The 23,566-nt window shown below is 34.0% G+C and overlaps 1 protein-coding gene, 2 long non-coding RNA genes and 2 pseudogenes across 3 annotated transcripts; 3 read left to right on the top strand and 2 right to left on the bottom strand.

The window, feature by feature from the left end:
* The first annotated feature begins 549 nt into the window (after positions 1-549).
* LOC112775277 (3-ketoacyl-CoA synthase 4-like) lies at positions 550-4,711 on the top strand (annotated as a pseudogene).
* Positions 4,712-5,621: 910 nt separating this feature from the next.
* On the bottom strand, positions 5,622-7,464 carry LOC112779200 (uncharacterized). The gene is made up of 4 exons (XR_003190590.2): positions 6,981-7,464; positions 6,316-6,355; positions 6,101-6,128; positions 5,622-5,879 (listed from the first exon to the last, which is right to left on the bottom strand). It is a non-coding gene; the product is annotated as an uncharacterized lncRNA (long non-coding RNA).
* Positions 7,465-10,056: 2,592 nt separating this feature from the next.
* Positions 10,057-12,740, top strand: LOC112775472 (phosphoenolpyruvate carboxylase 2). Its single transcript, XM_072226454.1, has 4 exons — positions 10,057-10,461; positions 10,685-10,919; positions 11,780-12,174; positions 12,340-12,740. The coding sequence occupies exons 3-4, from the start codon at positions 11,855-11,857 to the stop codon at positions 12,356-12,358; spliced, it is 339 nt and encodes a 112-aa protein (XP_072082555.1). The 5' UTR covers positions 10,057-10,461; positions 10,685-10,919; positions 11,780-11,854; the 3' UTR covers positions 12,359-12,740.
* Positions 12,741-13,741: 1,001 nt separating this feature from the next.
* Positions 13,742-16,768, bottom strand: LOC112775471 (3-ketoacyl-CoA synthase 4-like; annotated as a pseudogene).
* Positions 16,769-19,948: 3,180 nt separating this feature from the next.
* On the top strand, positions 19,949-21,462 carry LOC140181752 (uncharacterized). Its single transcript, XR_011876909.1, has 2 exons — positions 19,949-20,371; positions 20,744-21,462. It is a non-coding gene; the product is annotated as an uncharacterized lncRNA (long non-coding RNA).
* The last annotated feature ends 2,104 nt before the right edge of the window (positions 21,463-23,566 follow it).

Below are 23,566 nucleotides of genomic sequence, written 5' to 3'. Positions count from 1 at the left end.
TTTTTAGAGATCACAACCTGCAATTCGTGGATTCAACTGTCCCTAGTATGTAACTTGACAGTCATTAATAGCACATTCACACACACCACCTACTAAAAAGTATCGGAAGAATTTCAAATGTTTCTGTCAGTAGTGTTTTAACAATTTTAATTGTTGATCTTCGTTATAAAAAATATATAATATATATTAATTAAAATTAACTATTAAATTATTAAAATATTAATATTTTAGATATATTTAAAAAAATTTTAAAAAATATTTTTAAAAAAATTATGACGGGATCAATAAAAAATGGTAAATATCTTGTTCTTTAATTTAAAAAAAAATAGAAAGAAAACAAGCTTAATAATTTGCATAATGCACGGATAAAGAGACACATGTATATAAATATGTAAATATATTTAGGTGTTTGCTACGGGAATACGTACCGATACGTTTAAAATGTGGACAAATAATAATTAAACAAGTGGAATTTATTTTCCACGCAGCATTTAATTTTTTTTTTTAAATATATAATATATCACCACTTTTACTAAAACACCCTTTTAATTAAATAAAAATAAAAAATAAATTTTATTTAATTTTAATTAAAAGACTTAAACATCCTTCTTTTATTTGATTAGACAAAAATACCCTTTGAATACCCCTATCTTAACAGCTTCTCCCCTAAACCCTAGCTTCTCCACCACCGCCCCAAGGACTGCCGCCGTCCGTCGCTCTCGGGCACTACCATCGTCGTCTGATCGTCCGTGTTTCTTCCTCCTTCAAGAATCGCAGCTTCTTCTTCCTCGACCTCGGCGCGTCAGTTCCTGGTATTCATCTGCTCCATCGCGCTCTTGCCGCCGTCCGTCGGGCGCTCAGTCACCATCGTCTTTGTCTGGTCGTCGCAGATTCTTCCAACCCACCACCGTCTTCTGAGTTGTGTTCGTCGCCTGGCCTCTGTCTCCGTCACGATTCTGCCCCCCTCTTCTCAGACTGCTCAGTAGAAAAACCCATCTCCATTCCAGTTTCCTTCCTTCGAGTTCAGAGAGCAGAAGCTCAACCAAGAAAGAAACCTTAGACTTCGACGGTCAGTATGTACCCGAAGCCATGCATCATATCCCTCCAACTCCTTCCATGGCTGCTGCAAGAGAAGAAGCTGAGAATGTTATGTTTGGTGCTTTGGATAATCTCTCTGCTAATACAAAGATTAAGCCTAAGGATATTGGTGTTCTTGTTGTGAATTGCAGTTTGTTTAACCCAACTCCTTCACTTTCTGCAATGATTGTGAACAAGTACAAGCGTAGGGGTAACATTAGAAGCTTCAATTTGGGTGGTATGGGTTGTAGTGCAGGAGTTATAGCCATTGATCTTGCTAAGGACATGCTTCAAGTTCATAGGAACACTTATGCTGTTGTTGTTAGCACTGAGAACATTACTCAGAATTGGTACTTTGGGAACAAGAAATCTATGCTGATCCCAAATTGTTTGTTCCGTGTTGGTGGTTCTGCTGTTTTGTTGTCCAACAAAGGCTCTGTTAAGAGAAGAGCAAAGTACAAGCTTGTTCATGTGTGAGGACTCATAAGGGTGCTGATGATAAAGCTTTCAGGTGTGTGTATCAAGAACAAGATGATGATGGCAAAACTGGTGTTTCTCTCTCAAAGGATCTTATGGCTATTGCTGGTGGGGCTTTGAAGACTAACATCACAACTTTGGGGCCTCTTGTTCTTCCAATAATTGAACAGCTTCTGTTCTTTGCTACTTTGGTTGTTAAGAAGCTTCTGAATGCAAAAGTGAAGCCTTATATACCTGATTTCAAGCTTGCATTTGATCATTTCTGCATTCATGCTGGTGGGAGAGCTGTGATTGATGAGCTTGAGAAGAATCTTCAGCTTCTGCCTATGCATGTTGAGGCTTCTAGAATGACACTTCACAGATTTGGGAACACTTCTTCAAGCTCTATTTGGTATGAGCTGGCATACACTGAAGCCAAGGGAAGAATGAGGAAGGGGAATAGGGTGTGGCAGATTGCATTTGGAAGTGGATTTAAGTGTAACAGGGCAGTGTGGCAGGCACTTAGGCATGTCAAGGCTTCACACAAGTCTCCTTGGGAAGATTGCATTCATAGGTATCCAGTGCAGGTTGTTACATAGCTTTAATTTCTGCTACTCTCTCTGGTACACATAGCATAAGCCAATAATCAATCCTATTCAAGGAGATAATAGATAATGTCTCAGCTGTTCAATCATCACTTTAGAAGCCTATTTTTGTTGTTATTTTTAATTATTCTAATGCTTCTGTTTTAGTTACTTAATCCTTAAATTAATATTTATGGTTCTCATGTTAAAGAGTAGTGTTTTATTTTTACATGTTGGTTACAACTTTTGTGGGACTTGGTTTCTAAAAAGGGATACTTTTAGTACTTAAAAGCTGTACATTTTGCAAATAACAAGGAAAAAGATTTTCCACATGAACAGTATTGGAAATAAAACTTATACTTGAAGCGTTGTTCAAAGATTCCTGTAGCAAACACCATAATTTTAATATGTGACAAATAACAAACACCATAATTGTTATTTGAATTTTTTGAATTTTGAAAATTTTTTTTATTAAATGGTTCAGCTGTTTCATGGATCGCCAAGTGGTTGCGGAATTCGTTCGTATGCTTGATATCAGTGAAAATTCAAGAATTGAGGCACCGTTACTTCAGTATCTCAGCATAATGATTCAAAACATGGATAATGAACATGCAATTTGTAAGACTGTTAGTATTTCTTGATGTTTCAGGCTAAGGTCATTAGACTTTAGAGTTTTACCTATTGTTCATACATTGTTAGGCATGAAATAGTTATTTGAGTTGAAAACTTTAATTTTTTTAATTGAAGATCTTTAGACCCATCAATAGTGTGATGCACGAGATCTTATGCTATGCGGAAATGTTGTCAAATATGGCACACAAAATCCAGATGGTCTGTTGGTACTTTTATATTATCTACTGGTATGTCTTAGGCTTCATACTGGTACTTAATCCAATATGCTGTGCTGACTTTGCATCTTGCAGACTATTGTTTCAGCAATGGTTATATTAATAGCATCATTTTGCATCCGTATGAACTTGATGGGGGAGACTTGGCTCCATACTATATGTCTTTTCTAAGGTTGTGTTGCAAGTTTTTCTGTTCTAAATTTTCTCTCCTCTTTCTTTTATTAGTGAATCACACAATGTGTATTCCCTTAGATGCTTTTCTCCATGAAAAAGGGTATAATCATTTGTTAGATATTTTTCATTAATTTATATATGCTTGATTGATTCTGATTTCTAATGATACAGCCCTTTATTCAAACAGGGATATGGACACTCAAAAAAGAAGAAATGGATTGATTCTTGAATCTGATAAAATTGTTGATGAACTATACTACTTGAAAGACATTCTTAGTGTTGATGAGCCTTGATTGAATCAATTGGTTACTGAGAATCTCCTGAATGGGCTTGTGTTTCCTGTACTATTCTCATTACCAGCTTCAATGAATAATAATGTGAGATCTGAGAATTTCCTGTTAATTAGTTTACTCTAATTACTGTTTCCCTCTGTTGTGGTATATCATTGCTATATCAACTCTAGTGTTAAAGTCTGTTGATACTTGATATGAATTGACGATAATTGATAAAACAAATCTCTAACTTGTGAATGTTTGAATATATATCATAATTTCCCACTTGGTAATTGCCTGCTTCAGCTGATCTTGCTAGTTGCTATACTTGAATTTATATCCATGATTTATTTCCACATGATGCGCTGATTCAAACAATATGTTCTTTTACCCAGGGCTCAGATTTATCTGCTATCACTTCACTATATATCTTATCGCGTCTTCTTCAAGTCGTTGGGGGAAGAAGCATGATTAACAACGTGGCTGGTGTTATCCTGTATCATTTTTTAAACTTAAATGCGAGAACTCTGACCGAAGGGAACGCTTCTGATATGTCTAATGAAGTTAAACCATTTTCTAAGTGCCTGAATGAAGTGGAAAAGATTATTTCTTATGCTCCTGAGTCAAAAGGAGATGGAAACATCAATGGGAACTATCCGGATTCTCTTTTGGAAGATTTCAGGACCAGAGTCAATATTAGTTGCTCGAATGGTGATATATGTCCCAAAACGGCAATGTTTTCTTTGTTATGCCTTGTCTCAGATTGTTCAATGTTTTCTTTGTTTCTAACAGATATGCGGCCGAGGGAGATCCGGCTGGTCATGAGTGGGTACCTGCCCTCTGTGATGTCTCAATCAGACTTGGTTGGTTTTGGCATCTTTCAGAACTTCCAAAGTCTGCAATCAATCTGCTTGAAATATACTATAAGTCGGTTGGTCGAAATTGTCACTTGTTACTCAATGTGCCTCCAAACTCGTCGCGTCTCATACTTGGGGATCTACATGGATCCAGTTACCATTTGGAGCAGCATATATGATGATACAGTATTAACAAGCCATTTCAATGCCACTCAAGTTATTCATATTATCACACAAGACAACTCTCATACTGCTACTTCAACACAGTTACAATGTAAACTTGCTCAGTTATTTTTCTTGTAGTTGTATGTTACACGGAAATAGAAGAAAATTTTTTGCTCATTTATGTATGTGTAAATGGGTATCTGTTTTTCTCCCCATGTATTTTGTAGAATCTTGTAGAGGGCTCGTCTCTCAATAAATAGAGCAGTAATATGTGCAAATTGCTGTGTAATTTACTTTCATAGTATCAGGAACAAATCTTCCAAGTTCCAATAGTCATTAACTTGCACGCATTGGCCTTCAAAATTCCTAAGATATTTTTTTTTGTTGACATGTTTATTAATAAATCAAAGAAATTAATAAGTTCACCAATATGTATAAACTAAAACTTCAGTAAATTAAAAAATGAACCAAGTGCAAAGCTCATTCTTTCACTTGTTCTATTTTAATTTGCTCATATCATAATATCCTTTTTAATTGGATTTTATTTATTTATTCATTATTTTCTTAGTATATTGGAACTTTAAAAGGGTTGATAGAGATATTCATAGTAATTGAGGATCGAAGCAGCAGCAGAGCAAGGAGAGAGAGGAAGCAGAACACAGATGCTAACAGGTTTTAAGAGAGGATTCATCTAAGGCTTGCATCGGCTGTTCCTTTGAAAGAAAAAAAAATATATTTTTAAAGGAGAAATTGGTCCAGAGATTGAGTTGTTGGCTATATTCAGCACTTCAACATTTGCAGACACACTTGGCAATAGACCCTTGAATAGATTAGAACTCAAATTTATAATGCTGGAATTTAAGAAGACATTAGATAGATCTCCACTTATCTCATTGTTAGAGAGATCCAGGAATTCGAGCTACAAAGTCCAATTCCAAAACCAAATTGGAGCCTTGTCTGAGATACCTGATTTGGACATTGTCAAGACTAGGGGTGTTCGCGGTGCGGTTTGGTTCGGTTTTTGAGAGAAGAGCCATCTGATCCAATCGTTTTATCAAACTGCGGTTCGGTTTGGTTCGGTTTTTTTATCGAAACCATCCGAACCAAACCAAACCAATTAAAATCGGTTTGGTTTGGTTCGGTTTGTTCGGTTTTTTCAGTCAATTCAAAAAAAAAACTACCATACTATTTCATAAAGTCATAACATTGAAATCAACAAACACAAATACACAATTGCTAACAAAGTCTTGATCTATTGAAATTTATCGACAAAAGAAATTCAAATACAACAATAAAAAAAAATGGGAGACAAATTGTAGAGACCTTGCTAAATTCTATGGTGACTTGGGAAAAGATGATGCAATAGACCTACTTCTTGCAATTGAAAAAAAGGGAAGATTTTGCTAAACACTGCTTCTCGGCGGAGGTGGTTGGGCTGTTGTCCATCTGAAAGAATGAAGTCCATTAGATATAAAAAAATCGCAAGAAAATCTCATACATGGCAAGGTACCAACTGCAAGCTACTAAAGCTATAAAGGAACAATAAAATGCATTTTTTACCCCATAACTCTGATTTGATGAGCCACGACAACTATCTTCCAAACAAAGAAATAAGATAGGAAATGAAAGGAATAAGAATTTAATTAGAATAGAAAGAAGGCACTCACCATGAATGAAAGAAGCCCTGTGAGTATACTGCATTCGTAAATTAAAAAGTTCAGTATAGACCATTAGAAAGCTGTATAGAAAACTAACCAACATCTACAACTACTCTCAGATACAGGTTACTTGTGTAAAAGCATATAACCACAATCCAAAAGTTAAATGAATAGATTAAAAAACAAATCACATAATGAAACATCATAACTAAAATCAATCTGACCTTGAAACAGACCACATAGGATTCCAACTTTCAAGATGAACTGCAGGAGCAGGAGCAGCAAAACACAGAAATATTAAATAAAAATCAGTATCCCATAATATTAACTGACTTACAATCACTGAACCAGCAATAAAACAACAACTAGCAACAATGAAATCAATGATCAGTGACAAGTAAAACAATAAAACAAATAAAACAAAAAATTTCCCTAAACAATAAAAAACAAATAAAACAATAACAAGTTAACAACAACCAGCAACAATGAATTCAATGATTATTGAACAGTAATCAGTCAAATTACTTAATTACAATGAATCAATGATCAGTGAACCAGCAATAAAAAAATTTTCCCTAAACTGAACAATAAACTGGAAAGGTTCGGCAAAAACTGAACAATAAATCAATAATAGCAATACCAAATTACCAACAATAAAATGAACAATAAACAGCAACCAGAATTCCAGCAACAATACCAACAATAAAATAATTCATCAAGTTATAAACTATAAGGAATTAAACAGCAATAAATAGCAACCATAAACAGCAATAAACACTAAACAGCAACCACCAGTAAACAGCAAATGGTTCATATTGACTCGGGCTCCATATTGACAGTAAACAACCACCAATAAACAACCAGTAAACAGCAATAAACAGCAAATTACCTGAATCGGTGGCTCGGGCTCCATGTTGACTTGGGAGGAAGGCTGACTGGGAGACTCGGAGGTGCTGCCGTGCTGGGAGTGGGTTGAACTGATGATAGTGGCGCTGAGTGGGAGAACCCAGAAACACTGCTGGCGCTGGGTGGTGGCGTCTCAATGGCGACGGCGTGGTGCTGTGCGTGGGCGACGGCGTCGTGCTGTGGGTGGCGTCTCCGCGAAGAGGAAGGCTTCGGCGTCGTGCTGTGGGTGGCGACGGCGTCGTGCTTTGGCGATTTGGAGAAGAGAGAGCGAGAGCGGCTGGGATTTGGAGAAGAGAGAGTGAGAGCGACTGGGATTGGCGAGAGCGAGAGCGACTGATGATAGAGACTAGAGAGTAGAGAGCGCAGCCGCAGGTTAGGGATTGGGGATTTGGGGGGTTAGGGTCAGGGACGGCTGGGGGAGGGGGGCGCTCTCACACTCGCGCAGCAACCTTTGTTCATTTCGGGGGTGGGGGGGGGGGGGTTGGCATTTTTAGGGTTTTTTTCGAACCGGTTCGGTTCGGTTCGGTTCGGTTAGGGTTTTGAGAGTAAAAAAAACCGAACCGAACCGCACAAAAAACAGCAAAATGAGTTTTTTTGGTTTTCGATTTTTCAGTTTTTTCGGTTCGGTTTGGCGGTTTAGTTCGGTTCGGATCGGTTTTGAACACCCCTAGTCAAGACCCTGAGAGAACTTTGCCTCCTAAGCCATGTTGGAAACTTAAGACCTACTCCACAGAATAAAAGGCATTTCACAAGTGCCTCCTAAGCCATGTTGGAAACTTAGGACCTACTCCACAGAATAAAAGGCATTTCACAAGTTGAATTACATCAGTAGAATTTAAACCAGAATAGCTTCATCAAACTCTTATAAACTGATAAACAAAACTAGTCATTTACCATCCAAAGGAAATGCTCAAGCAGGGTTAATATGTATTGATTCTGAATCTATCTAATTATGATCAAATCAATCATAATGTCAAAATGGCATAATAATAAGCACCACTAGTGGAAAAATCATAAAACATAGAAGTAATAATGATGGTCAAGAAAATCCACCCTTAAAAATAATAATACTTATATCTCTAGTCAAATGGATACATTAAATAATTCGGCAAACAAATACCAACACAAACGTAAACAAAATATAATGTCGTATGTCACTAGACGGCTCATATGCCCACAAGAAAATAATAAAAACAAAAATAATAATAAATATCCTATGTTGTAAATCTAATCTTGGGGAAATTCATAATCATCACGATGGTGATTATCATACAGCTTATTAAGATTTTCAATGGCATTTTCTTTGACCCTATCTCTGATCACATTATGATTCTTTAACACGAGTGAGACTGCAATCTTCATGCGAACCCCATCATCCACCTAATAAAATTTGAATAATTACACATTAGGCTTAACTACCTAAATATAAAAGAAAGAACGAAGGAAAAGATTAGTGCATAACATTACCTTTATGTTAAAATGATCATCTTCAAAACAAGCTATCATCCAACTTGCAACCCACACACCCGCATCACTCCTACATATCGAGGAAGCTATATTAGAGTATTATATAATTGCATAAATTTCATATCAATAACTACTAATTATACGATCTTACGATCCAGCTTCGAGGGTCGGAAGGCCTTCTGGCTCTTCAAATTCAAATTGTGAAGAAATCAGAGTTGGAGTGGTCTCAAAGTCATAGAATGAACGATCTTCCAATACCTCGTCCAAATAAATGGCCTGTTTATGTCTATGTTAGAGTTTGCTTTTTTAGTCATATATGTAGATAATTAACAAAAAAAAGGAAAATATAGTTACCAATTTCAAGGATGTCCTCTTTCGCTTGAACTGTTTCTCAGTGGGTAATGGGTCTAGCAAAATTATTTGTCTTTTAACACGATCAATCACTACGAGGTACCAGTGTTCATGGCCTTCGTCAGTAATTTCAGATACAGGGATAAAGACCTAATCAAGAGAAAGTCATTTTAGGTATTAAAATTATTTTATGCCAATATTTGCTAATATGAATTTAAAATGATTGGGAACTTACTCTTTTTAAGCAGTCAACTTTGCCCAAATAAACATATGTGATACAAAAAATCGGTTCGGACCGGCCGGTTGAACCATGAACCGCTACAAAAAACAACTCGGACAAATGTATAGGTTTCTAATCGACAACTCATATTAGATCCAGTTCTGTTTTATTGGAATTGTTAGAATAAATAAACCAAACCCAAGTAAATTAATTTGACTTGATTCTTCTTTGTTTCCGAAGTAACTCTCATCAACTAGCACTATTATGGTGTAAACCTTTAGGACTTATATTTAGTTATACTTATATACTAATATATACTTATATTATATATTATATAGTTTCTCGACCTACTCTTTCGTATAACGAATGAAATAACATAAATCCCATAACTTAACTGGTACCTATTCCGACTTGTTAGGATTATCTTCCAAATCGTCCACACTAACAATCCATCCCTCTCCTCCAAAAACCCCCAATTTCAAAAACCACAATTGAACAGTTGAACCGGCCAAGAATTGGTCGGTCAAACCGAACCGTCACCTGGCCGAATTTTTGGAATAAGGGAAAAACGCAAAGTTCTGAAAACGGTTCGAATAGACTGGTCAAACCGGTCTATTCGTGAATCGAGGGGAAAAGCGGTTCGGACCAAGATTTTGAAAACCTGTTCGAACGGTCGGTCGAACCGTGAACCGGTACAAAAACGAGTCGGTCATATACCAAAACCGAAAGATTCAGAAACTGTTGTTGGACTGTCGAACCGGTCGAGAATCAGTCGGTCGAACCGAACCGAGACCCGACTGGTTTTCTAAAATTTGCTCAAAACGGTGCCGTTGGTTAGAGGAACCCTAACCAGTAGTAGTGTTCAAAACCGACTCGGACCAAACTAAATCGATCAACTGAACCGAAAAAACCGAAAATTAAAAACCGATTCTGATAATGAAAACCCCAACCGAACCGAACCGAACCGGTCAGGTAGAAAACCAAAAAAAAAAACCAAACCCCCCCCCCCCCCCTTCCCCCAAAATGAACGAAACCTAAACCTAACCCAGTAACCCCCATTCGGCCATTCCCCGAAGCCCCACTCCCAAACGAACCCTAGCCCCTCTCTCCCTACTCCCTAGGTCTCACAGCCTCGCTCTCTGCAACTCCCATCGCCGGTGAGAGACCTCCTCCCACCACCTCGCAGCCACCGCCACCTTCCTCCCAGCGCAGCCCTTCCACTGCTCCCACCCAGGACCTCCTCGCGGACAGAGCAGCCCAGCACTGCAGCACACAGCCAGCGCCCAGCGCCCAGCAGGTCGGCACCACGCTTGCAAGTCGCACCCACCACCACTCTCAGTCCCTCGCAACTCGCAAATCGCACCCAGCAGGCCAGGACCACCCACTCACCCAGGACCACCCAGGACCGCTCGATAGCCTATTGCAAGTAAAGAACACGATTTGCTATTATATATAAAGTTCTTATATTCTTTCTTATTAGCATGTTTTCCAATGCCATCTACTTTGGTTCTAACTTGGCATAATGTGATAATTGAAATGTTAGACCAACGTAGTTCTGATTATTGCTTTTCTGTTCTCTCGCGAACATAAGGGAACTATATGCTTTTCTGATTATTGCCTTTTCTGTTCTCTGAACGAACACACTGAAGAACGCAGAGAAGACAGAACAGAACTCGAACGCAGCTTGGAGGAAGCACCGAAGCAGCCATCTCTCGTCGCCGTTCCTCAACGTCCAGCCACCGTCGCCGGCCTCGCCTTCTGCCTCCGTCGCGCAGCCACTGTCTCGACGGTGCCAGTTCTGTTCCATCGCGTCAGCCCTTCGGTCGTGCCCTGTTCCTTTCTTGCTACTGATCTGCTCTGCTCTGTTCTGGCATTTAGTTCTAGGTATTAATTTTTTTAAACTATAATTGTTGAATAATTCTTGTTACTTGTTAGTTAATCTGTGAACCTTGCTGTTGTTACTGGTTGAATAATTGCTGAATAATTGTTGTTAGTTAATCTGTGGACTTGTTACTGAATTGAATAATTGTTGAATAATTTTGACTGTTGGAGACTTGAGATTACTGGGTTGGAGTGAGTTGCTGTGGTTTACTGTGATTTTGTAATTGGATTGTATTGTTGTGATATTGTTGTGATATTGCTGTGGTTTATTATTATTTTTGTTTTTATTATTTTCTTGTGGGCATATGAGCCGTCTAGTGACATACGAGTATACGACATTATATTTTGTTTACGATTGTGTTAGTATTTGTTTGCCGGATAATTTAATGTCTCCATTTGACTATGTATGAATTTATACTCTTTTGGAGATTGAAATTTAGTTCTTTTATACTCTTTTATACTCTTTTGGCCTTAGTGTGTTGCATGTCAGTGGTTTTTCTTCAATTGTAGCAATTGGAATGCAACAGAAACGTTAATCTAGAACCAGGGGGCTTCACTCTTTTTGATTTTGTTTTAGAGCCATAAGTAAATGCAAACTCTTAAGTAAATAAATTCAGGTCCACTTTGATATGATGCACAAAATCTGTATGGCTTTTTTTCTTTCCTGGTAATATTTTGATCTATTGACTCTAGAAAAGAGGGGAGAAGTTTAATATGCACAAGTACTCTCAAACATGTTACATACTAAGGATTGGCACTGACTCAAAAAGAGGAACCCAATATTCCGCTTTGTTCTGTAATTTTTTCTTTCTTTGTTATTTTCCTGTTGTGCCCTATAGTTTAAACAATTTGATGCTTAATAGGATCAAGATTGTTATGAGCTTTCAGCTGAGTATGAAAGGAAGCATAAGACTGAGAAGTTGGAGGAACTTGGGAATATGCTAACTGGTCTTGATGCTGGGGATTCTATTGTCATTGCCAAATCATTTTCCCACATGCTTAATTTGGCTAACTTGGCAGAAGAAGTTCAAATTGCCTACCGAAGAAGGATTAAGCTATTAAAGAAGGGCGATTTTGCTGATGAGAACTCTGCCATCACTGAACCTGACATTGAAGAAACCTTCAAGAGGCTTGTGACTGAACTGAAAAAGTCCCCACAGGAAGTGTTTGATGCTTTGAAGAAGCAAACTGTAGATTTGGTCATAACTGCTCATCCCACTCAGTCCGTTCGTCGATCTCTGCTGCAAAAGCATGGAAGGTTTGTCACTGGACTCAGGAATAATTATAGTCCATTAACTACGAATTTATCGTTCCATTTGCTTTTACTAGATCTCAATTACCATCTCCTTTGCAATTATATATAAACAGATCTCATAGAGTAATAGATCCAGGAAGCCTGCTTATTTTTTGTTTGCTTGAACAGGGCTGGAAGGATACCATAGTCAAGCAAGATCAGTCTCATGAGAACCAATCAGATATGAGAACCAATAAGATCAGTCTTATTTTTTGTTTGCTTGAACAGGGCTGGAAGGATACCATTGCTATTTTTTAAGGCCTTTAGGCATATCTATCTAGAGTGGAAGCATGTTATGACATTTCCTTTTTTTTCTATCTTTTAGGTGATTATTCTTTACGTGAGAACTAGTTCAGGAACACAATTATCTAATATATTATTCTTTATTATTAAAGTTTAAGGGGCAGAACATCTTTTAGTTAATAATATCTGTTACATAGTGCTAAAACTATGTGGTTCAATGATTGTGAACTAGTAGCATATATGTGTTTTAAATTGGGAGGAATCCAATGATTGTATTTATTTCTTCATTTTACTACCTAGTCAGTCCCTTTTTTTTAATAGTATGTTGTGGCTGTTCTTGGATTGATCATGTCAATGAACGGTGGGTGATCATTATTCAATGAGATGTATGGAGAGCCATTAGAAACCCCTTTTAAAGTTGTAACGGTGGGTGATCATTCTTGGAAGGTGCATATTGTATATTTCTAATGTCAAAGTTGCATTCATATCCCTTGAACTTTGTCACTTTTCAAAGGGGATTGGGTTGTTTTTCATTTTCAGTGGTTATCAGAGTAATTTGGTAGACAGATAGAGAGATATGGAGAGCCAAAAGGAGGATGAATGCCATGGTAGATAATGCATATTTTTTGTTGCTTGTTTTGGATAGAAACAAGCCACCATTTTTCCCCTCCCACTTGTAATTGATTTTTGATTTGTTTAACCCATTGTCTCTGTTCCTATCTTAGAATATAAATTCATTTGTTATCCAACACTAGAGTTAATGTTAGGGAGTCAACGGTTGATATGCTAACAAAATTGATGACTATATGGAAAGCAAAATGGTGTCATTGTTGTGAGTCAGATTAATATAGTAATTTCACTTGCAAGTAATTGCAATAAGATCATAATTTTTCTGTTCAACGGTTGATATGCTAACAAAATGAAACCTGTAATCTATCATTCACTGTCTTACTTGTATATATAAAGAATTAAAACTCAACACTGCTTCGAGGTACATGCTCTTGATATACTTTGAAATGTGCATGTTGCACCACTCAATTGTTGTTTTCTTTCTTCTTTCATGTATATACTTTGTTCATTTTCAGAGGATGCAATCATGATTACAACTTAACAATTGCTTGTAACATTCCTTGATTTGATTCCTTGTACATTAATATCCACAATGAAATTTATAAATTGCATAAGTGAAGTCTATGTAAGCTTTATCAATGAGTAGAAACGTTGTAACAAGGCCATTGATGCTAAATATTCAGTGTTTTATATGAAAATAATAGTAACAAAACATAGCTGAAGAATAAAAAAATGCTAATGCCATAACTTTCCAACACCAGAATTCTTCGTAAGAGATCTAACTATTCTTACAGTTAATATTTGACCACAAAACTTCTTTCACTTTCTTTCAACAAATGACAAGAAATTCAATGGAAAAATGAATTGTTCTAGAACAAAATCAGAGAGTTACATTTATTACATAAATAAAAAACCAGGATTAAAAGGGATTAGGAATAGACTGTAATAAAATGCGAGTCAATCAGAAAATGGTTTGGACAAACTTTGCAGATTGAGCTCTTGCTTTCAGAGTATCCTCCTTTGATCTCGCCTCCTGTATCTTACTCTCCAGAAGCTACAGGCAATTAACAAAGCAAAAATGGGATAAACTTACATCACTAGTTATAACAAAAAATTCCTGTACTATAATTAAAATAGTCCAACCATTTTCAACAGCTTATAGGATTCTGGGAAGATGCAATTTCTTACAAAAACAAAGTTACTGGCACACTATAAATTTTGGTTTCCAAGCATACCAAAAACAAAGCTGCTGCTCTTTTTCTTTAAAAAAAAAAACACAAACAAAACATAAAAAAACTGGAAGGGCAGAACAAAGTTTGTTTCTAAGCATAAGCATAGTCCAGAAGGAAACAAGAATAATTTTAGCACAAGAAGATATCCCAGAACTTGTTACCTCAGGAACAGAGACAGGTTTTCTTCCAGTTGGCACAACACAAAAAATTACCAGAAGGGAAAACGATGCCTAACTTAGCAAAATGTTTGATGACTACAGTGATTAACCAAACTTAGTAGCATCTCATACATGATAGCAAGGCAAAGCAAAAGTCATTATATTGCTGATATAAATCTAGCATTAGTCTTTATGCAACCAAGTGAAATAAAGGATTCAGTGACAAATACATAAATATTAATTTAAGGATTAAGTAACTAAAACAGAAGCATTAGAATAATTAAAAATAACAACAAAAATAGGCTTCTAAAGTGATGATTGAACAGCTGAGACATTATCTATTATCTCCTTGAATAGGATTGATTATTGGCTTATGCTATGTGTACCAGAGAGAGTAGCAGAAATTAAAGCTATGTAACAACCTGCACTGGATACCTATGAATGCAATCTTCCCAAGGAGACTTGGGTGAAGCCTTGACATGCCTAAGTGCCTGCCACACTGCCCTGTTACACTTAAATCCACTTCCAAATGCAATCTGCCACACCCTATTCCCCTTCCTCATTCTTCCTCAACATGCATAGGCAGAAGCTGAAGATTCTTCTCAAGCTCATTAATCACAGCTCTCCCATCAGCATGAATGCAGAAATGATCAAATGCAAGCTTGAAATCAGGTATATAAGGCTTCACTTTTGCATTCAGAAGCTTCAACCAAAGTAGCAAAGAACAGAAGCTGTTCACTTATTGGAAGAACAAGAGACCCCAAAGTTGTGATGTTAGTCTTCAAAGCCCCACCAGCAATAGCCATAAGATCCTTTGAGAGAGAAACACCAGTTTTGCCATCATCATCTTGTTCTTGATACACACACCTGAAAGCTTTATCATCAGCACCCTTATGAGTCCTCACAACATGAACAAGCTTGTACTTTGCTCTTCTCTTAACAGAGCCTTTGTTGGACAACAAAACAGCAGAACCACCAACACGGAAAAAACAATTTGGGATCAGCATAGATTTCTTGTTCCCAAAGTACCAATTCTGAGTAATGTTCTCAGTGTTAACAACAACAGCATAAGTGTTCCTATGAACTTGAAGCATGTCCTTGGCAAGAAAGTGTTCCTATGAACTTGAAGCTTCTAATGTTACCCCTAAGCTTGTACTTGTTCACAATCATTGCAGAAAGTGAAGGAGTTGGGTTAAACAAACTGCAATTCACAACAAGAACACCAATATCCTTAGGCTTAATCTTTGTATTAGCAAAGAGATTATCCAAAGCACCAAACATAACATTCTCAGATTCTTCTCTTGCAGCAGCCATGGAAGGAGTTGGAGGGACATGATGCATGGCTTCGAGTACATACTGACCGTCGAAGTCTAAGGTTTTGTTCTTGGTTGAGCTTCTGCTCTCTGAACTCGAAGGAAGAAAACTGGAATGGAGATGGGTTTTTCTACTGAGCAGTCTGAGAAGAGGGGGGCAGAATTGTGATGGAGACAGAGGCCAGGCAACGAACACAACTCTGAAGACGGTGGTGGGTTGGAAGAATCTGCGACGACCAGACGAAGACGATGGTGACTGAGCGCCCGACGGACGGCGGCAGGATCGCGATGGAGCAAATGAATACCAGGAACTGACGCGCCGAGGTCGAGGAAGAAGAAGCTGCAATTCTTGAAGGAGGAAGAAGCACGGACGACCAGACGACGATGGTAGTGCCTGAGAGCGACGGACGGCGGCAGTCCTTGCGGCGGTGGTGGAGAAGCTAGGGTTTAGGGGAGAAGCTGTTATAGGGGTATTCAAAGGGTATTTTTGTCTAATTAAATAAATGAAGGATATTTAAGTCTTTTCATTAAAATTAAATAAAATTTATTTTTTATTTTTATTTAATTAAAAGGGTGTTTTAGTAAAAGTGGTGATATATTATATATTTAAAAAAGAAAAAATTAAATGCTGACGTGGAAAATAAATTCCACTTGTATTATTGTTATTTGTCCACATTTTAAACGTATCGGTACGTATGAATTTATCATTGTACCGTAGCAATCACCATTTATCATATATTTATAGTTATTCGTAAGAAATATGCATTTATTTTAATTATTATTTTTTTTATTCAATTGCGTGCTTTAATCAATAATTATTATTTAAGATTTAACTTCGTAAATAATTAATCTAAACTTTTTTAGCAATTCTTTTCATATATCAAATCAGTTATAAAAAAAATATATAGAAATACTCAAAAAATAATTAATATTTAATGAATAATACACAATTATACTAATTTAAAAAAATATCTTTATTGTCTATTTATTCTATTATATAAAAATCAGAATTTTGCCTTTAATAGTAGAACTGATGCGACATACTCTTAAGGTATTTTCTGATTTATTTCATTTAATTCGTTAAAGCAAATTAATTATAATTAATTAATTAATTATATTAATTAATTAACTTAATTAGACATTCAAATTTTACTATTTATTATAATTAGTTATATCAATTAATTAATTTAGTTAATTATATTAATTATTTGATTTGATTGGAGTAAATATCGAATTATTTAATAAATAATAAATATGATAACGAAATATATGAATTAATTTAATTAGTTTATTTTTTTCAATACCCTCTATTTATACAAAATCAAATGTTCTTTACTCATTCGCTTTTTTTTCTCTCTCTCCTTCCCTTCCTCCCTCCTGTCTCTCTCTTTCTCTCTCTCCCTCCCTCGCCCCTATCTCTCGTGTTTAGATACAATTTTTGTAATTTTTGTAATTTATTGAATTTTTATTTTTTTTATCTTTATTTATATATTTTATTTTTTTATATTTTTTAATATTTTTTTTATTTTAATTGCTTATTATTAGGCACACACTTTTTTTTTATTTTACCTTCTGATTAACAAAAAAAAATGTGTGATTTTTATGTTGTTTTTAAATAATCTTACTATAATTTTGTTTTGTAATATTCTATTTTATTACGTGTACTTCAATTCATATATATATATATATGTATATGTATATGTATATGTATATGTATGTATGTATATTGTCTTTTTTTGTGATTCACAATTAATTTATACATTGTTCGTATATGTGGTTTATATGTCAATGTTTTTATTGATTCTCTTTATTTTATTTTATTTTTTTTGTGTCTCTTTGTTGCTCTTTATTTTAGTTATATATATTCATTGATTTTTCTGTATTGATGTTCTTTTTATTTGAAATATTGTGACAATTTAGAGTGTATGTTGTGACTCATGTGATATTCGTTAATTTGGTGTATCTTTTTAAACGGTTTATGTTATAATGTGTTTAAGAAATTGACTTAAAATTATAATATGGTATATAAATTTATAATATGATTTATAGTATGCAAAAAAATATTAGGACATTATCATATAAATATTTTTTTTATTTGTCCGTTAGATTTAACTATATAGGATCTTGAAAATTATGCAATTATGTAATTAGTTATTTTTTCATATAATTATTGTATTGATAATTTACATTAGTGAGACTATTTTTAATATTAATATTTATAAATATGCTATTATTTGTATAATTGATTGAATCAATTTATTCGTTTAAATTTAATTCTATTGAATTAATTCTATTGTATTAATATTATTTTGATTAATAATTCTTAAGGATATTATTATTTTATTTAAAGATAATTTAATTTTTTTGTAATATTTTTTATAAAAGTTGATTAATAAGTTCTTTTTTAAAATATTTTTTTTTGAAATTTTTTTAATAAGATAGTATTTTGATTTTTCTCTTTCATCTTTTGTATTAATTAATTATATTAATCTTCTATTGCAATATATTTTTTATCAACTCTACACATTATCTTTTCTATCTTCTTTTACTTTTTTTAATTGCTCTTTTTACTTTATTTTATTTTAATTGTTTATTTTACTTTTACTTCTCATATATAGATTTATAATAATTCATCACAGGTTCTTTTTGAATTTAAGTGATTTTTTAGGTTATATTTTACCATTGATGCTTTTATTTTGTTTAGTGTATTTTTTTAGTCTGTGTTTAATATAATAATCTGTAAATATCTATTCTATTATGTAAAAATTAAATTTCTGCACTTAATGATAAAATTGTCGTAACATGTTTCTGATGGTGTTTTTCGATTTATTTCTTTTAACTCATTAAATTCATTTTATTATAATAAATTAATTATATCAACTAATTGATTTGTTTAATTTTTTAAATATCATACAATTTATTATAATTTCTATCAATTAATTAATTGTAATTCAAATTGAATGATTATTTTGTTATGAAATTATTATTTTCTAATCTATTTATGGGTAATACATATATTAATTATAATCGTAAATTAAGCTATTTTATATTAAATGACTTATATAATGGTCATCTCATTTATTATCATAAATGCTGAATTAAATAAGTCATTATTACATTTTATTTAGAATTAAATGAGAATAAAACTAGAGATACTATTTTATTTGGTCTTTCAGGTTTAATGGGTCTGACACTCAAATATAAATAGTGACTTCCAGATTTTGGTCTCTAACACATCAAAGCCATCTCCGTAACTCTTTTTTCATAAAAGAAATTTCGATTCAACTCTATCAGGGATACAGAAGGTTTTCAAAGAACAAAGGAATGGTCTGAATTTGCACGAATTCTAAATGTTCGAACTTACGACGTTGTTTCAATTCGTTGTCGTTACGAGAATGACTCTAATCTATACGTGTCTAAGGATTAGAATAGATTAAATATTATGAGTAAAGTATCGTTTTTGTCCCCAACGTTTGGGGTAAGTCCTATTTGTGTCCCTAACGTTTAAATCGTCCTATTTGTATCCGTAACGTTTATAAAAGTGATTCAATGTTATCCTACTATCAATTATACTAACAAATCAGATTATATTTTTCAATTATTCTTACTTAGATGTATTCATTATCAATTAGGTCTCACTTGGATGTGCTCGATTTTAATATTATACCCACTATTTGTGTTTAGATTCAATTATGTCCCAAGAAAAGTGAATTATGTAAATGTTGTAGGAATTAGTTTCAACATTTGATGAGCTATTTTTTGGAGTAGATCATCGATTCTATCCCAGACATTTGTATTCTAACTTCAAGAAGAGATTTTTAAAACTCAAACTAAAGCGTTTATGATGTGTAATTGACAGCAGGATAACATTAAATCACTTTTACAAACGTTAAGGATACAAATAGGACGATTTAAACGTTAGGGACACAAATAGAATTTACCCCAAACGTTGGAGACAAAAATAATCATGGTTCTGAAAACCGAACCAGACCGGCCGGTTCAACTGGAATAACCGGAAACCGGTCACCTAGCCGGTCCGGGTAACGTCAAAAACCGATTGGCAGAGAACCGGTGAAAAAACCGGTCAAACCGGCAGTTAACCGGTGAACCGGAAGAACCGTCCGGTTTTTTGACGGTTTTATGGTTTGCACCCTGAGAGGCCAAACGACGTCGTTTTGAAATTTTTTTTTTTTTAAAAAAAAAGGAGAAAGGCGTAACACCCAGTGCACCCACTAACCCTAATCAGTTTCCCCTTTCCCCTTTCCAAGTGCATTCAGCAGCCATTCACCCCCCATTGCCACCAAGCTCCAGATTCGAGAAACCACCGAGCCACCCACAGCAATCCACAGCAGCCGTGACCACCACCGCGTTCTGCACCCACCATTGACACGAAGCTCCAGATTCGAGAAACCACCGAGCCACCCACAGCCATCCACAGTAGCTGCGACCACCACCGCGTTCTGCACCCACCATTGCCACCAATCTCTAGATTCGAGAAACCACCGAGCCACCCACAGCCATCCACAGCAGCCGCGACCACCACCGCGTTCTGCTTCTAGCTGAGCTCGCCTCGTTGTTGCCGAGCTCACGGAGCCCCCCTCCTCGTCGCCGAAAGTCGCCGACACCGCGTCTTCACTCGCCGCCGGTAAGACTCTGTTCTTGACTTCTTGTCTTCTTGATTTATTTGCTGCCTTTTGGGCTTCTGGGTTCTGATTATGATTTATGAGCTCGCCTGCTCTATGGTTGAACTTGCTTCCTTATGAATTTTGATGATGATTTATGAGTTCTATGCTTCTTGATTTTGATTTTCTGATCTCGCTTCCCTCTGAACTTGCTGCCTTCTGATTATGAGTTCTGTGCTTGAATATGTTTTGCTGCTTCATGATGAATATGTTTGCTGAATATAATTTTTTATTTTGAATGCTGTATGAATTGATATAATCTTCTGGGTTCTGAATTGTTATCATTTTGAGTTTTGCTATAATTGTTGGATATAATTTGTAATTTGGATTTCTAGATTTTGGATTTGGATTCGCTTCTGAAGTCATGACAAATTCCTCGTCCAATTCAATCAATCATGTCATTCACAAATTCCTCGCCCAATTCAATCAATCATGGCATTCACGGACATGTTCCTGCATTGAAGTATTTTTTTTTTGTTAATCTATGTAAGGCAGAGGTGTGCGTGCTCTGGGTCACAAAGGGTGTTGAACAGAACTTTGGAAAGGAGATTAAGGAAATGATGAGTGGGCACTCGAAAGAGAAGGTTATAGTTCATGACACTGCTGTGCTTGGCAGGCCGAACGTGTCTGAGATGAGTGTCAATGCTGCCAACAACTTTAGTGCTCAAGTCGTCAGTGTCACAAGCAATCCTCAAGGAATCTGAGATGTTGTCAATGCATGCAAAGCTAATGGAATTGCAGCCTTTGGTCCCATTTGGGATTCCTAGTTCTTCCATCTCTAATATATTGCTTCTTAATTTTGTTTAATATATTGTTGGTATGTGTTCTTGGTATGCATTGAAGTATTTTTTTTTGTTAATCTCTTTATATGTTGTGTTCTCCTTGGCTACATAAAATCATTTTTGGTATGGTAGAAATTTCTAGAATTAGGTAATTATTGAGAATATAGTTTAGAAGGTTTTTTATTTTTATTGGTACCATTTGTTTCTAAATAATGGAGATCCTGTCTTAATTATTATGAATGTATTATCTCTATTAGTGTTTTTACTGAGCATCTTAATGTATTCAGGGTTGGTATTTCCATATTAAAATTTTTAGATTTAGAAATTATTAAATTTAAATATTGAAAATTATATATTATTTTTAATAATTTTATTTATATTTAATTAAACCGGTTGAACCCCAGTCGAACCACTGAACCAGTGAACCAATTGCCTCACCGGTTCATTGATCGGTCCGGTTCTCGCAACCTTGAAAATAATACTTTACTCAAATATTATTTAAGTAATTTATTTCTAATATTGGTATTTGATTAAATTAGTTTTAGAGAAATTTAAATTGTTGACTCAATTTATATATTATGACTATTTTTTTAATATATTATTTTTATTTTTTTAATATAAATTTTTTTTCTAATTTTTAAGTTTATTTTCTTTCTCATTTTATATTTTATATTAGTAATGTAATTACTAAGAAAATTATATTTAAAAAAAAAGAAAAAGAAATATTAAAACATCACTATTTAAAAAAAATATATATGAAAAAAAAGAAAACGAAAAATTAAAACATTACTATTAGAAAAAAACTGTTAATATGCGTATGAATGGAGTCGGAATTGAAGAATATATATAGATATAAAAATAAAAAATTATTGCACGATTGTAGAATAAAAAATAATCATATATATAAAACAAAATAATTATAACAAAAAAATAATTAACAAGAATTATTTAAGGTTATGGAAAGTTGTATCCAAATTTGACAAGAACAAAACGACTTACATAGAAATGGTTCTCATAGATAGTAAGGTAAGTTGATTATTTTCCATGATTCTTTCAAGTGATGTTAGGTCCATTTTATAAATATTTTTGGTTTATATATTTTAATATTTTTAATAATCGGTAACATAGAGTTTAATAAAATATAATTCATATATTTTTTTATTCATGTATATGTATAGAATTGTTTATGTATATGTATATATATATTAAGAAAAACTACCGTAATATATATATATATATATATATATATATATATATATATATATATATATATATATATAACAAAATTAATATATAAGGTTATGGAAAGTCTCATTTAAATTTGACAAAAACAATACGACTTACATAGAAATGGTTCTCATGGATGATGAGGTAAGTTGATTATTTTCCATTATTCTTTCAAGTGATGCTAGGTCCAATTTATAAATTTCATATTTGATAAGTAAACCCTTGCACATGAACAAAGACAATGCGATTTTATAGATTTATAAGTTCCAATAGCTTTTATATTTAATTTGTTTTATAATGTGATAATAACTAATATACTTATTGGTGGATTTAACTATTACTATATTATTTATGATCACATTTAGTATATATGTCTGATTTATTGAAAAAAATAGATTATTAAAACCAATTAATAACTATTTTAGAATTAATCCAATTAACACTAAATTAAAAAAAAATAATACATAACATGTTACTTTTTATTAATCAAATTATTATAATTTAAATTAATTTTAAAAAAATAATTTAAAATTATAATTTCAATTTTATCATATGCTTATGACGGCTAATTATACTTGTTATAGATTATAAACTATCCCACGATTTGTGTCAAAAAACTAGCACAAATCTAACAAATAAAAACACCTATACTATAGAGTATAGAGTCAACTACACTATCAATCCTCAAAATAACAAAAGAGAGCATTTTCTACCTTTTAAGATTCAACTATTTTTGTATTAAACTAACTCCTTTAACATTGATATTAAGGCTTCATTTGAAAGGAAAAACTAAGACCTGTTGTAAAATAAATATCAAATAAAGAAGTATAAATAGAAGACTTTAGTATTACAATTACTATCTCAATATAATAAAGATGATTAATATTGATATTAATATTATATGTAAAGAGTAATAGAAAAGAGTATTTAAAATACTTATAAAATAAAAGAAGAGAAAGAATTGTAATAAAAATATAAAGAGAAGAGTATTTGATTACAACATAAAGAGAGAATTGATTTCTTATTACTTGCTTGTGTTATTTCAAACGTTGCTTCTACTATTTATACACATGAGAAGGTTTTGATTTCAACCTTCATTTATTTTAATTGTCTTGGAGAGAGGTTCCTTCAATATGGAGAAGATAAACC

This window comes from Arachis hypogaea, chromosome 19 (assembly GCF_003086295.3).
Source record: "Arachis hypogaea cultivar Tifrunner chromosome 19, arahy.Tifrunner.gnm2.J5K5, whole genome shotgun sequence".
Lineage (NCBI taxonomy): Eukaryota > Viridiplantae > Streptophyta > Magnoliopsida > Fabales > Fabaceae > Arachis > Arachis hypogaea.
This window is presented reverse-complemented; position numbering and strand designations above follow the sequence as displayed.